Genomic DNA, 14,113 nt, shown 5'->3' on the forward strand with positions numbered 1-14,113 from the left:
CACATGGCCTGCAGACTGTGACCTTGCCTTCTCCCCCTCCCTTCCTCCCCCTCCCTCCCTCACCTCCACCATTGCTCTCACTTCTGTCCCCACTGTTCTCCCCGGCTGAGGCCCTGGGACTCCCTCACTCCACCTCTACACCTGCTTCCCCAACACACACACCTCCTGCCCATCCTCGCCCAAGCTCTCCCCCTCCCCTGGGATCCCACCACCACCCCAAGACCCTCCTGGAAGCCTGGAGCTCTGCACCTCTGAGCGGGGGCCGAATGCCAGTCATGCCGAGCCCGGCGGGGAGGGCAGGACAGGTGGAAGGCAGTCCTGCGCCGGCGTGTAAGCAGGTGTGCCCTGGGGACGGGTGCCTCCGGACCGGGGAGGAATTTTGCTCCACAGCAGCCCACACAGCTGGCCCTGCGGCACAGGTCTCCCCAGGTCCCCTCTGTCCGGGCGGTCCTTGCCCCCTCTGCGGATTGGCCAGCTCAGGGAACTCATTGGACCCCTGGGTGACATGGGCCCTGGGTGCCCAGTGGGGCTGCTCGGAGGGAAAGGGCTCAGGGCACTCTGTGGGTGGCTGACGGGCTCACCAGGCTGCACCATGTGGGCTGGGGGTGGTGCCCCACCGGCTGACACTGTGCGCTCCTACTGCCACCTTCCTGGAAGGGTCCCAGAAGGAACGGAGAGCTATGTTCCGCCGCGGGAGCATCTGTGGGGCCCCGAGGTCAGGGGTCACTGGGAAAGGGGCGGGAGGCAGAGGGGTGCCGGGGGTCAGTGCCAGTGTGAGGTCACAGCTTGGCGTGGCCGGGTCCCCAGGTCCTCCTCCTCCTTGAAGCAGGCTGAAACCTCCCTCCTCAGCTCTGACAGCGGGTATGGCCCTGCCGGCTCTGCCCTGTGCCAGCCCCGCTCCGCACTTCCTCTCTGCCCGCCTGCGCACGCCCTCCTCCTCCTGTGTCCTCTGCAGCCCGTGCCCCCCCAGTCCCGCCCCCATCCATCCCGCCTGCCCGCTGCCCCGGCTGCCTGGCACCTCGCTCTGCTTTGCGGTGTTGTGTCGTGAGCCCGGCTGTGCCGCCGCCAGCGCCGCTGCCCACGTGTGCCACAGAAGGCCTCACCTCCGGCCTCTGCCCCCCCAGGGCCTTCGTGTACCTGAGCAACCTGCTGTACCCCGTGCCGCTGGTGCACCGTGTGGCCGTCGTCAGCGAGAAGGGAGAGGTGAAGGGCTTCCTCCGTGTGGCCGTGCAGGCCACTTCAGGTGCGTGTGGGGCAGCCTGGGCAGAGGGCCCCCTTGGGGACCACGCAGGGGCCAGCGTGCCACCAGCCTCTTCTGTTTTTCCAGCCTCCGGCAGGGTGCTCCAAGAGAAGTCCCTGCCACCCGACTCTGGGCTCCGGCCTTCCGGACTCTCCTGGGTCGGGCCGGCCAGGGCCCTGGGAGACTGTGCAGGCGCAGCCCAGGGCTGTCTGGACACGCTCTGGCTCGGGGGGCCGCCTCCCTCCCATCACCCAGACCCCAGCTGGGTGCGCAGCGGTGCCTCCCTATGGCCTCTGAGCCTGGCACAGGCGCCAAGGCCACAGCCTGGGCCCCGTGACCCCCGGAGCTGGCCTTCCTCCCTGTGCCCCCTCCTTCCACTGTGGGCCTGCGGAGCCCCCTCCCCCAGGCCAGGGTCCCAGGATAGGCGAGCCCCAGAATGCCTTTGAGCCTGGGTTAGCTTCCCTGAAAATGGCATCCCATTTGAAGCTCCCTGCTCAATAGGAGTGTTGAAAGATTATTCCAGAACACAGATGTGGGCATGCTTAGCTATCGGAAAGCTGCAGGCCAGAGAGGACCTGGTGGTCATGCTCTGATGGCTGTTCCTCCCTTCTCTGCCCTTGGGCCCCCAGCCCCTCAGCCGTGGCCTCCACAGCCCTGACGGCCTGGGCACCCTAGGGAGACAGCAAATCAGAAAACACGCAGAAACGCAGAGCGACTCCCAGATGAGGCAGGGCTGGGCTGCTCCTGAACCCAAGCACCCCCCTGAAAGGCGCTGTGTCACCACTCCATTTGAAGCCGTGTCCGGTGGTTTTGGTTACACCTTTCAGATTTTTTTGCCAAATTCTCAGTAGCCCATAATTTCCAGATGCTCCTTACAGCACTTCCCAGTCATGTCACCATGGTGCCAGGTCACCGGGACCCTCATGGGGGAAGGGACAGAAGACGAGATTCTCGGAATGTCTAGTGCCACAGCCATCCCTCAAGGGGGACCCTGTTCCTGTCATTTGGGAGGGACTCTTGTCCCTTTGTGACCAGCCTGAGCCCCGAAGGAGCCAGTGCCATGGGGCGGCCCGCTTTACAGGTGGGCACTGTGTGTCTGGGCCACGCCTGACATGCCGTGGCTAGTGGCCACGAGGGAGAAGGAGCAGCTCCAGTGGTCACAGAAGTCACAGCTGTCCTGCAAGTGTCAGCTCACAGGCCCCTCAGCACCAGGTGGAGGGGTGGCCCTGGGGTAGAGAGCACAACCGAGTTTGTGCCCCGCCTCCAGGGGGCCCGGAAGAGGAGGTCAGAGCCCCTGAGGAGCCTGGGGGGCCTCCCAGTGGGGTGTCTAGCCAGCGTGGCTGGATTTGGGGCTGGGGAGGCTGACAGAAGCCGGTCTGGGGTGTCCCTTGGGAACTAGTGGGAAAAGTACAGAGTGCCGTGAAGGACGGGGAGTGGGGGCCGTGTGGGGTGGATGGATGATGGAGCAGAAACCGGGGGGCCCCATGGTGGGGGCTTGCCCGACACGGCTCTGCTGGAGCAGCTGAGTCTGGGGGAGGGCGGGGGTGGCCGGGACTCAGGGCCACTGTCACAGGTTGGTTCTGGAAACGTGGAGTTGTGGTCCCATCAGAGCAGGCTGTGCCGAGGGTGTGGCCCTGCCTGGGTGCTGGGGCAGCGCAGGACACGCTCGCCTTGTTCTGGAGCTGTGGTGGGTGGCACTGGGGGTCCCTCTGTACGGGTCGGAGTCTGTTCCAGCTCCTGTGTCTCCCCCCACCTGGTGGCTCGGCCTGGCTCTGCCACACACCCCCGGGGGACAAGCTGGGCCCTGACCACCTGCTCTGTCCACATTTCAGCTGACGAAGAGGCCCCCGATTACGGCTCTGGCGTCCGACAGTCAGGAACTGCCAAAATCTCCTTTGATGACCAGCATTTCGAAAAGGTGCTATTCGGGGTTTGGCCCAGCTGCCCAGCACCAAGACCAGGAGCAGCCGTGCAGGGCTGGGGGTGCCCTGTGCACCGAGTGCTCAGCACCCACCCAATGTGCCCCGGCTTCTCCTGTGTTCCGCCAGCTCCTTCCAAGCCCTGGCCTCGTGGCATGCGCCCCTTGTCTCTCACTGTCTGACTTTCCCTGACCCAGCGGGTCTGTCTGTCCTCAGCATGGCCTCTCCGGGGTCTGTACCCACTTTCCCCGCCTGGGCCTCAGCTGTAGGCCAGGACGCACAGCAGGTGTGCCCCCCAGACACCGAGATGCCCCTCCCTACCCAGTCCCCTTTGGGCCTGCTCTCCCCAATGCGGTTCCCGCAGCATCTTTGCCCTCCGCCAACACCCCTCCAAGAGCTGAGGGCCCCTCCTCGAGGTCTCGACGTCAGGTGCTGGGCTGGTCCTGCTCTGGTGCCCAAAGACATGGTGCTGCTCTGGCCTGAGAGCGGAGGAGGGGGAGGGTCCTGCTCAGGGCCCCAGACCGGGCTTTGCTCACAGGCCGGAAGGCTCCTTCCCTCTCCTTCTTCCACTCTTTCCTAACCCGCCCCCACCTGGCCACCCATGGCACCGGCTGAACCCCTCCTTCCTTTCCCACTGCTGCCAACACAGGCCACGGCAGCCTAGGAAACAGGCCGAGGGAGGTGGGCACCCACCTAGGCAGGGGCAGGTCTGGAACGCAGGTCCACAAAGCCAGCTCCGGGGTCCTCAGTTGGGCTAGAGGGGCCTCACCTGGAGCCAGCCCCCCTGACTCTGGCCCCAACCCACTCAGTTCCAGTCGGAGTCCTGCCCCGTGGTGGGGCTGTCTCGCACCGGGACCTCGCAGGAGGAGCTGCGCATCGTGGAAGGTCAGGGCCAGGGCGCCGAGGCTGGGCCCTCGGCCGATGAGGTCAACAACAACACCTGCTCAGGTAGGTGCCCCGCCCACTGGGGTCCGGGAGGCTGACCTTTCTGAGAGAGGACAGCCCGTGGGCACTCCGCCTGACCCTGGGTTCTAGGCCTCTGGGGTCCCGCCACCTTGCTCCTGCCCTCGGTCCCCAACAGCCGTGCCTCCGGAAGGCCTCCTCCTGGACAGCCCTGAGAAAGCCGCCCTGGACGGGCCCCTGGACGCCGCCCTGGACCACCTGCGCTTGGGCAGCACCTTCACGTTCCGCGTGACGGTCCTGCAGGCGTCCAGCATCTCTGCAGAATACGCCGACATCTTCTGCCAGTTCAAGTGAGCCTGGCGCCCCCTGCTGGCCATGGGACGGAGGGCGGGCGCTGAGCACCCGACGCCCCCTGCTGGCCGTGGGTCTCCAACCCCAAGTCTCCTGCACCCAGCTGAGTGCCTCCTCTTCCTTTGCAGCTTCATCCATCGCCACGATGAGGCCTTCTCCACGGAGCCCCTCAAGAATACGGGGAGGGGTCCCCCACTAGGCTTCTACCACGTCCAGAACGTACGTCCTGAGAGCCCCCTCCGCCCTCCCTCCCGAGTCTCTGGCTTTGCGAGGCCTCCCCAGAGCTGAGCCAAGCTGTCCCTGTCCTGAGCCCCAGTCGAGAGCTGGCAGTGCCCAGGTGTGAGGGCACAGGGCCTCGGGTGCCAGGCAGGGGCATGTAGGCTGGACAGTGGGGCCTCGGTGGGCTTTTTCCTGGGGGGTAGGGCAACCTTGGGGGCAGATAAGAACATGAGGAGTCTGGGATGCCCCACATGAGGCTGGCTAGGTGTTGGGGAAGGAGAGGCGGGGCACACAGAGGACACTGGGGAGCTGACGCTGGGAAGCCGCAAGGGCGTATCCCCAGCCGGCCGTGGGAAGGGCGGGACTTCCCAGTGGAGTGCCTCCGTGAGGCCCGAGACCCGGCCAGCTGGCTGCAGGGGAGAGATTGCTCCACTTGGCCATAGTGAATGCTGCCCGATGGCAAGCCTCGAGTGCCCACCGAGGAGCATGGATTTGACCCTGAGCTGTGCAGCTTGCGGGCGTGTGGCCCCGGCTGTCACAGGCCCTGCACTCAGAAGGGCCCCCAGACCAGCCCGTGCTGACACTCAGGCAGCCGGGGGCTGGTGGTTTCTAGTAGCAGAGAGAGGAGATGTCCTTTTCTCCCTGTGTCCTCACACGGTCCTCTCTCTGTGCCTTCGTGTCCCCATTTCCCCCTTTCATGGGGACAGTCATATTGGATTAGGGCCACCCTGATACCCTCATTCTAACTTGGGATTCTCTCTGAAGAGCTCATGTCCAGGCACAGGTCCCAGGGTGTTCAAGCCTCAGCATAGGAATTGGGGGAAGGGGCACAGTTCAGCCCATAACTCGCGATGACTGGGCGACGGCCCAGGAAGGGTCAGGCCAGGCCACAGACCTTTGTCCCCTTGTCAGCCCTATGTTCTGGAAGGGCACTCTGGGGGGTCTGGTCTTCAGGTGTGTGATTGGAGTGGGGGAGGGGCTGGAAGGACCAGGCGAGGTGCATCACCCCATTATGGGCAGAGGTCGGGCCCAGCAGGGTCTCCGGTCTGGTTCTCCATGGAGGCTGAGCGCTTACCTCTGCAACCCTCCTTCCCCCGCCCCCGACCGTGGTGTGGCCGCGGCGTCCTGCCTGCCCTCCTCACCCGCCAGATCGCAGTGGAGGTGACCAAGTCCTTCATCGAGTACATCAAGAGCCAACCCATCGTGTTCGAGGTCTTCGGCCATTACCAGCAGCATCCGTTCCCACCCCTGTGCAAGGACGTGCTCAGGTCAGCAGCCCTGGCCCTAGGGGCAGCGGCACCTTCCCAGGTCTGCTCCAGCCTGTGCTGCCCCCGAGGGCGCGGGCCCTCCCCGCCTCCCAGCCAGCAACGCCGACCTTTCCCCAGTCAGGCCTCGTCGGGCGGCTGCAGAGCTCAGGGGCTCTAGGCGCCCACTTTCCCCGATGACAGGGCGGCTGGGTGCCCAAGGGCAGCAGGACCCGAGCAAGTCAGATGCCCTCAAGTTTCTTAAAGGGTACTGCTGTCTCGGCCTGACCCCTGTGGGCCTGGGCCGTGCCCTCAGGCCAGGGAAGTGGGCGCTGGGTGGGGAGGACGCCTGGGGTGGCCCTCGGGGGAGACGGCTCCTGCTGCCCGTGCTCCGCCGCACCACCCATCCCTGTCTCCCGGAGTCCTCGGCCCCCAGACGGAGTGAGGCAACATCCTCCATCTCCCTCATTCCACATGACCTCCCGGAGGGCTCCGAGAATGGGCCAGGGTGCCCATTCTGGGGTTGTGGGACTCCGCCCCCTGCCCCCCAGCTGTCCTATGGGACTCGGCACTGAGCGGGGCGTCCTGGGTGTTGGAGAAAGAGAAAGGCCACGAAGGGGCCAGCTCCAGGGCATTTGGCCCCATGAGCCTCGGCTGTCCTTGGGAGTGGTGGGAGGGGGTCTGTCCCAGAAGCCCCTGGACGGAGAACCACCCAAGCAGGGTCTGGGGCCCCCAGGGGCCCTCCACCCCATCCAGGCTGCTGGAGGGCCTGCGCTTGGGGCCTTTCCTAGGCCCTGGGAGGCAGGGAGGCAGGCAGGGGGCTGGGAGCAGTCGGTGCCTGACCGCTCTCGTCAGCCCCTGCCCTTGGCCTCCTCTCCAGCTGAGGGTCCCAGAGACCCCATCTCAGCCTCCTCACAGCGGCTCGTCTTTCTCCACAGCCCCCTGAGGCCCTCCCGCCGCCATTTCCCGAGGGTCATGCCGCTGTCCAAGCCAGGTAGCCAGGACCCTCCCGCATCCAGCCCTGGGGGAGGGAGGTGCCCGCACTGCCTCTGCCCTGGACGCGCCCCTGGGCCTCCGCCAGTCGCGGCTCGCAGCGGTGGGTGCCTCTCTGCTGTCCTCCCGCAGTGCCTGCCACCAAGCTCGGCGCGCTCTCGCGGCCCTGCGTGGGACCCTGTCACTGCAAGTATGACGTGCTGGTCTACTTCGAGATCTGCGAGCTGGAGGCCAATGGCGAGTGAGTCCGGCGCCCGCCAGGGGCAGCGGCCAGGGCTCCTCGGGGTCGGGGCGGCGCACCTCCACCAGGGGGGGGGCTGCTGCCTTTCCTGTCGGGGCCCCTCGGCTGCTGGGGGTGCGCGTGTCCCCGTGCGGCGGATCTTGCCTCACTGTCTCTCTCTTCCAGTTACATCCCCGCAGTGGTGGACCACCGCGGCGGGATGCCGTGCATGGGGACCTTCCTGCTCCACCAGGTGCCCGGCGCTCCCCGGCCCTGCCCTCCCCGTGCCCCCTCCCTCCCTCGAGTGGCCACCAGGCCACCTGACCGTGTCCTCTCTCCTGGTGCCTGGCAGGGTATCCAGAGACGGATAACCGTGACGCTGCTGCATGAGACGGGCAGCCACATCCGCTGGAAGGAAGTTCGGGAGCTCGTTGTGGGTGAGTGAGATGGGCGGGGGCCGCCTCAGGGGCTGGGCCAGCCCCCCGCCCCCCGCCCCCACGGTCCCTGCCAGGCGCCTACACACAGCTCTGCTCTTCTTGCTGTGAGACTCTGGCCGAGTCGCTTAACCTCCCTGTGCCTCAGTCCCTTACCTGAAAAGGAAAGCCCGGGCTCGGGTGACGACTCCAGATTTCTACGCGACCGCCATGTTAGTGCGCTGGGGCTGCCGTGACACGGCGCCATGCTGGCCCTTAAACGGCAGAAACTGATCCTGGGGCAGCCCTGGGGACGTGAGTCTGAGGACATCCACAGGGGGCCGGGCCTCCTCTGAAGCCCGCAGGGGAGCCCTACCTGGAGGTCTGTGGTGACTGTCACTCTGCGGCTCGGGGACCCATTGGCTTCAGTGCTTCATCTTCACGTGGCCTCTTCCTCCGGAAGAAGCTAGATTCAGGCCCCCTTATCCAGTGTGACCTCATCTCCTCTGACTACACCTGCTGAGACCCCATCTCCAAACAAAGTCACGTTCCGATGTCCTGGGGCTTAGGACCTCAACATGTCCATTTTCGGGGGAGGACTCAGTTCACCCCGTGGCGGGCACCACGGATCTCTGATGGTTTTCTTCTATGACTTCACGCTGTGAGCCGTCTGGGGTGCTACACACGCTGCTTCTCCAGGCTGTAGACTTTGTCCTCCCGGCTGTCCGCCCCTGCCCTGCCTGGAGCTGACGGATCCCTCTGGAAGCCCCCTTGTGGGCATTTCTGGGGCCACAAGGGCAGCAGCTGGAGGGTGGTGTCCCTGGGGCTTGGACAGGGGGTTCTGAGGGTGCAGAAACGGGGGTGTGACCGCGAGACCCATCGTGCTGAGCTCGAGTGTGGGAGCGCGGCGGGGAGGTTCCGAGGGCCTGGGGCGGGTGCTCTCAGCCGACGCATCTCATACCTCCGTTCACATCGTGCACGGCTGGAGCAGACAGGCACATCCTCATCTCAGATGCTGTTTAGAGCAAGCACGGACGGCGAATCAGCAGGAGGAGGAGTAAGCAGGTGCCCAGAGGGCGCGGGCACCAGATGCAGGCAGGAGGGTTCCCTGTGTGTGGGCAGCGAAGGGCAGCTGTTGGAAGGATTTGGGGAGCCACTGGTGTGAAGGCCACGGCCCGCTCTGCGCTGGGGTGCTTGGGCTCTGCCTCTCTGGGCTTCACGAACCAAGCAGACCCATGAGCTGAAGTCTCTGGTTACAGGGGCCCCTGGGCAGCACTTGCAGGCGGGGAGCCTTGCCACGCTCTGAAGGGGCAGAGACCCTCTGTGGAGGCACCTGCTCCAGGGGCCGAGCAGGGGTGAGGCTGGCATTGTGGCGAACTTTCTTCCGGCAGCCGAGCCGTTGGGCATTCCACCACCAGCCACGGGGGTGCACCCTGGACAGCGCTTCTTGGGGAGCCCACACTCGCCTTCTCCCAGAACCCCAAAGCCGCAAGAAGGTTCCAGGAAGTGGGGCAGGCTGCTGCGGCATGTGCAGGCACAGCATCCTGGCCGCGTCTTGGGCTCTGCGTCCTGGGGGGGGTGGGCAGGCAGCAGGGAAGCCAGCGCTTCCTTGAGGGTGTACGGAGACAACGTAGTGCGAGCTTGTCCCCTAAAGAAGCGGGGCATCAACCTAGTGCTGCCAGGGCGGGGGGTTACCAGCGGGGCCACCGGCAGGGCAGGATTCCTGACTCACCGCAGACAGGACCGCGCCCAGGGTGGGCGACTACGAGGGTCCTGTTGGAGATGTGCCCTACAGGGAGAGATTAGTGGCACGATAGTGTCCAACCTCCCTCCCTCCCTGCCTTTCTCTTTCTCTCTTCCTTCCTTCCTTCTTTCTTTAATTTCCTTCCTTCTTTCCTTCCTTCTTTCCTTCCGCTCTCTGTGTCTCTCTCTTTCTTGAAAAGAAAAATTTTTCCTTATCTTGCTAAGATTTCCTTTTCCAGTGAGGGCCTGTGCATCCGAGGCTGTGTTTGGAATCTGTCAGCTGGGGAAGAGAGAGACAAACATTGACAGTATCTAAGCTGAGGGGCTCTGGCTTTGGGAGGCATGATGGCGGGGCGGCTCCAGGGGCGCCCACGCCTGGCTGGTGGCAGACCCCGCCACGGCCTCCCTGTCCGGCGCTACTGTGGGCGCTGGGGAACCCGCTCCTTTCCGGAGCCCCGCCTCCCGTCGTCCTGGGAGGTGACTGTGCCGGTGGCCTCTCCCACAGGTCGGATCCGAAACACACCCGAAACTGACGAGTCCCTGATAGACCCCAACATCTTGTCTCTCAACATCCTGTCTTCCGGCTACATCCACCCGGCCCAGGATGACCGGTGAGTCCCCTGGGGGGAGACAGGGTCTGGGTCAAGACCCAGGGCGTGCCCTCTGCCGACCTGGCTTTGGAGGGTCCAGGACGTGTCCGGCCCCTGAACTTCCAGGCCTTCCTTTCTGACACCTCAGGAGCAGGTGCAGGATGAACAGGCTCGCGGCCTCGGTGCCCCCCTGGTGTGTTTGTCTGCATGTTGTCCCCACACCAGCCCTCATGTTCGTCCAGCCTGTCCATTCGGTCGCCTGGCAGGGGCGGGGGGGGCAGCAGGAGTTGGGGGTGGGTGAGCTGGGTTCTCTCCTCAGGAGTTTTGTGGGGACGACACGGGGTGCTGGGCAGATAGGCAGGCCCGAATCTCCCCGGCCACATTGCTGTGGGTGGGTCTGGGCTCCGGCAGGGGTCCTGCGGGTTGGGGTCCTGCAGGCGGTTCCGGGGTACCACTGGGTCAGCAGGCCAGCCTCCGGGGTGGAGGTGTGTCCACCAGGCACTGTTTGGCATGTCCTTGTCCCTGGGCTATTCCTTCCCAAGCTCGTGGTTAGTGGCCGAGACTCCGCGGCCTGGGCAGTCCCAGGCCCACCGCACCTGGGACAATGGTCGGGGTGGGCAGCCCCTGACGAGCTAGTCTTGTGGAGGCTTGCGGAGGGCCGGCGGGCGGGAGGCGAGAGCTGGTATCTGAGGACTGACGGGTGGGGGGTAGAGGCCGCCTGTTGGCGGGGACGTGGGCTTGGCTGTGTCTGGATGCTGCTCTCTAGGGGCTTGGGGAAGGGTGCGGGGGTTCCCGAGTGCCGGGCAGCTGCTTCGGGGGGCTAGGCCCCGCCAAGAGGCAGAAGCTGAGAGCTGACCCTCAGAGTTCATTCTCCGGGTTCCCGTGGTAGCGTTTGCAGGAAGAAACTTCGGAGGGGACAGGGGACCCACACTTGCAAGGAAGGCTGGGATCCACAGGGGTAAAGGGACCCGGGGAGTCACGTCCTATCCTGACTCCTGGGTCCAGATGGGGCCTGGGTCCATCACGGACACCCCGGAGAGTGGGCTGTAAGGGAAGCATCCCACAGTGCGGGCAGATGGGGCGCCAGGAGTCTGAGACCCCCAGAGGGGCAGCTGTGACTCGTTCTAGCCCTGCCCTGGAGCCTCCAGCAGGAAACGCCCCTGCACCCATGTGCAGGGGGTGGAGGAGTTGGGCTGGAGAGTGCCGAGGGGCTCTCACGATGTACAGGCTGGGGGGCCCTGTGGGGTGGGCATTCTCATGGCATCAGAGGAGGCCTTGCCCCCAGCACACGGGGGCTGCCTGCAGGGATGTGGGGACCCAGACCCCAGAGGGGAGGGGGGCCCTGGGAGGGCCTGTGCCATTGGGGAGGGGTCTGTCTGCCAATGCCAAGTGACCTCAGCATGCCCCTGGCCTCTGACCCTTTCTTTGCCCAGGCAACTTCTAGATTTTAGGGGCAGAAAGGGAGTGGGGGGCAAAAACAAGTGGGTGGGGTGGGTATTTTCTTTCTGGGCCTCGCACCCCATGCAGTCTCCTTGCCCTGAGGACCGTGTTTCCGGTCCCTCCCGTTGTCCCACCAGCCTGGCCGAGGGGCCTCGGCTCTGGGCTAAGTCCCAGGGCAGCTTAGGAGGCTGTGGCCCCCGACTGGACCGCAGGTCAGCAGGGCTGTCTAAACGGGTCCACACCTGCTCCTGGAGGCCCGAGGACCCATCATCACCAGGGCTTTGGCTCTGCTTCCTGGGAGCTATGGCAGTGAGGCTGGCCTCAGGGCAGCTCTGGGGTCCACGGCCCTGTGTCTGAGGTCAAGGCCCTTGTCCAAGTGTAGAGGAAGGCCCATCCAGGGGGCGGGGCTGTAGACCTTGCCCCGAGCTGCTTTGGCCTCAGGCTTGGCTCCCACCCAAGCTGGTAGAGCCCCAGGACCGCTCCGACCCCCAGCCTTGCCCCCAGCAAAGTCTGGGGGACCCTCCTCCCCTGGTTGCCCCAGGCAGGGGCCATCCCAAGGCCTGGCTGGCCAAGTCAGCAGGCCCCTTCCCAGGGATCTTCCTCCTCCCCCACCCTGGCTGATGTCCTCGGAGCCCTGCTCCCCCGGGGGACGCTGAGGCTCAGAGACCCCGGGCCTCCCTTGGGCCGAGGGGCCCCGGCCGTCCACAGGCTTTGCCACGGCCTCGGCCTCCTCCCGCTTGGCTCAGCGCGGGCCTGTTGCCGCTGACAGCTGCTCCCCGGCTGCCCCTCCCCTTGCTGCCGCTGCCCTGCCGCCCCCCTGCCCGCTGCCCCACAGCCCTGCCCCGCCGCCCTCACTAACCTGTGATTGTTTATGTTTTGCAGGCAGTTTCTTGATTCGGACATGCCTAGGTATCATTTGTGCCCTTGGTTTTATTTCAGCCTCTCTCCTTCCCCAGACCCACGGCCCTGACTTTTTATTTCAGCTTTTTGGATTCCTTTTACACTCGCTCTCCTTTCCCTCCTGTTTCTCCATTTTTTTCAGTCTTGTTTCCTCGGAACACTCTTTTGATTTTCTTTGTTGCTTCCTCTCCCCACCCCCACCCTCCCTCTTGGCTGAGCCCCTTCTCCCGTCCTCTTGATTTTGGCTGCTTTGGTAGTTCCCAGCCCTCCATAGACACTGGCTGGCCTCCTGCTCCTCCCGCCCCCGAGCCTTGCCCGCCCCACGCTGACCCACCCCTGCCGGAGCAGGAGCAGGTGCCCCCCTCCCCCCCGCATGCAGGCTGGCTGCACCAGCCCCACTCCCTGCAAGGTGAAAGAGAAAAGAGTGGGGGGCGGCGCTGGGCCCGGGACACGCAGGCGTGGGGACCTCCGCACCGGACCCTCCGCTGCTGGGCAGCAGCCCCTTGCCCGGCCAGGCTGGCCACCACACGCTGTGTTTGCGAGGAGGTGGGCGGGGAAGTTGTGAAGGGCCTAGGGGGTCCCAGGGGGTCTTTGGACTCGCTCAGGTGGCCCCAGGTCCAAACCCCCAGGAGGCAGGCATTTCTGGGCAGGGGATGCGCCCTCTCCGCCTTGAGTGCCCACCAGGCACAAGGGTCAGTGAGGCCCTGGGCAAGGACAGCGTCGATGTCCCTAATCAGGACACCGTGAGACTCAAGTCTGTTCTGAGCAGAGGTCAAGGTCCTGTCCTGTGGCCTGTGGCCCGTGGCGGCGGACGGACAAAGGGGCCGCAGGAAGGCTTGCAGCAAACGTCAGAGCCTCCAAGCTGCTTGGAGCGGGTCGGGTGGTTCTGGCTCCTTCTCTGGAAGGAGCCCCAGGGCGGGGCGGGGACACGGCAGGACTGTGTGAGTCTGGGCTGCGCTGGCCTGTGAGGCCCGCAGGCCGTGGTCCTGCTGCTGTGACCCTCAGGGCACACCCGGACACCGCACCTGTCACCTGTCAGAGGAAAGGAGGCCGGGTGGCTGCCCTGGAGCAGAGAGCCGTCTCTCTGGGGGGTCAGGTAGGAATAAGTGGAGGTGGCCCCGGAGCAGGGACCCACGTCCCCTGCGATGGCCGTGTGCTGGCTGAGGCCGGGCACCTGCTCTCAGAAGGCTCTGGGCTGGGAGCGGGGCTCCGGGTGGTCCCCTGGGCAGGACCCAGGTGGCAGGCCGTCCCGTGACCGAGTGGAGACCTCCAGGCCCGTGGGTGTGGGGGCCGGAGGGGTGTGGCTATTACTTCGGGTTTGCATCCCCACAGCCAGCTCGGTAGGATAGAGGGGTGCTTGCTGGTCCTCAACCCGCCCCCCAAACACAGGCCTCCCGAAACGCTCTGGGTAAAGCAGACAATCGCTGGGGCCAGGGGGAGGCATGGCACCGGGAAATGAACAGGAACCAGTCCTAGCCCTCACCCCTGCTCCTGAGCAGGGGGCACGGCCCCCCCAGTTCCAGATGAGAGCTCACTGGGCCCCGTGGGCTTGGCCGGTAAGGGAGGCCCCGAGCGCTGAGCGGGTCACAGGGGTCAGAGCCCCAAGCCTTGGGCAGGACACAGCTCTACGGGACAGGGGCAGGGAGCCCCTGGGGAGACGGGACGGGGGACTGGCAGATGGTGGTAGGCGGCGGAGGGCGGGGACGGGCAGCCTGGCAGTGCCCTCGGCCGGCCGCGCGGTGTGGACGGGTGGAACCTTGTTCTCCTTCCCCCTTAGAAACGGGGTAATTTGGCCCCTGCCCGCACCCATGAGCAGTCAGCGGGCGGCTGCACAGGCTTTGTGCCCATGAGGCTCCTGCCCGCCACCCTCCCCTGCTGCCCCTGTCCCCTCACCCCTGTCCCTCACCCCTGTCCCTCACCCCTGTCCCTCACTCCCGT

General features: G+C 65.6%; 1 protein-coding gene across 1 annotated transcript in view; it reads left to right on the forward strand.

Annotated features, from left to right (window-relative positions):
- The window catches only part of KIF1A (kinesin family member 1A), a 63,005-nt gene that overhangs the window by 34,575 nt on the left and 14,317 nt on the right, over positions 1–14,113 (forward strand). The window contains exons 25-35 of the mRNA XM_029936155.1: positions 1,125–1,243; positions 3,073–3,158; positions 3,969–4,107; positions 4,241–4,412; positions 4,542–4,632; positions 5,782–5,900; positions 6,815–6,870; positions 7,002–7,110; positions 7,276–7,342; positions 7,442–7,526; positions 9,751–9,856. Coding sequence (XP_029792015.1) covers positions 1,125–1,243; positions 3,073–3,158; positions 3,969–4,107; positions 4,241–4,412; positions 4,542–4,632; positions 5,782–5,900; positions 6,815–6,870; positions 7,002–7,110; positions 7,276–7,342; positions 7,442–7,526; positions 9,751–9,856 — 1,149 coding nt within the window. The remainder of the gene's footprint in view (positions 1–1,124; positions 1,244–3,072; positions 3,159–3,968; positions 4,108–4,240; positions 4,413–4,541; positions 4,633–5,781; positions 5,901–6,814; positions 6,871–7,001; positions 7,111–7,275; positions 7,343–7,441; positions 7,527–9,750; positions 9,857–14,113) is intronic.

This window comes from Suricata suricatta, chromosome 3, assembly GCF_006229205.1.
Source record: "Suricata suricatta isolate VVHF042 chromosome 3, meerkat_22Aug2017_6uvM2_HiC, whole genome shotgun sequence".
In the NCBI taxonomy this organism is placed as follows: Eukaryota; Metazoa; Chordata; class Mammalia; order Carnivora; family Herpestidae; genus Suricata; species Suricata suricatta.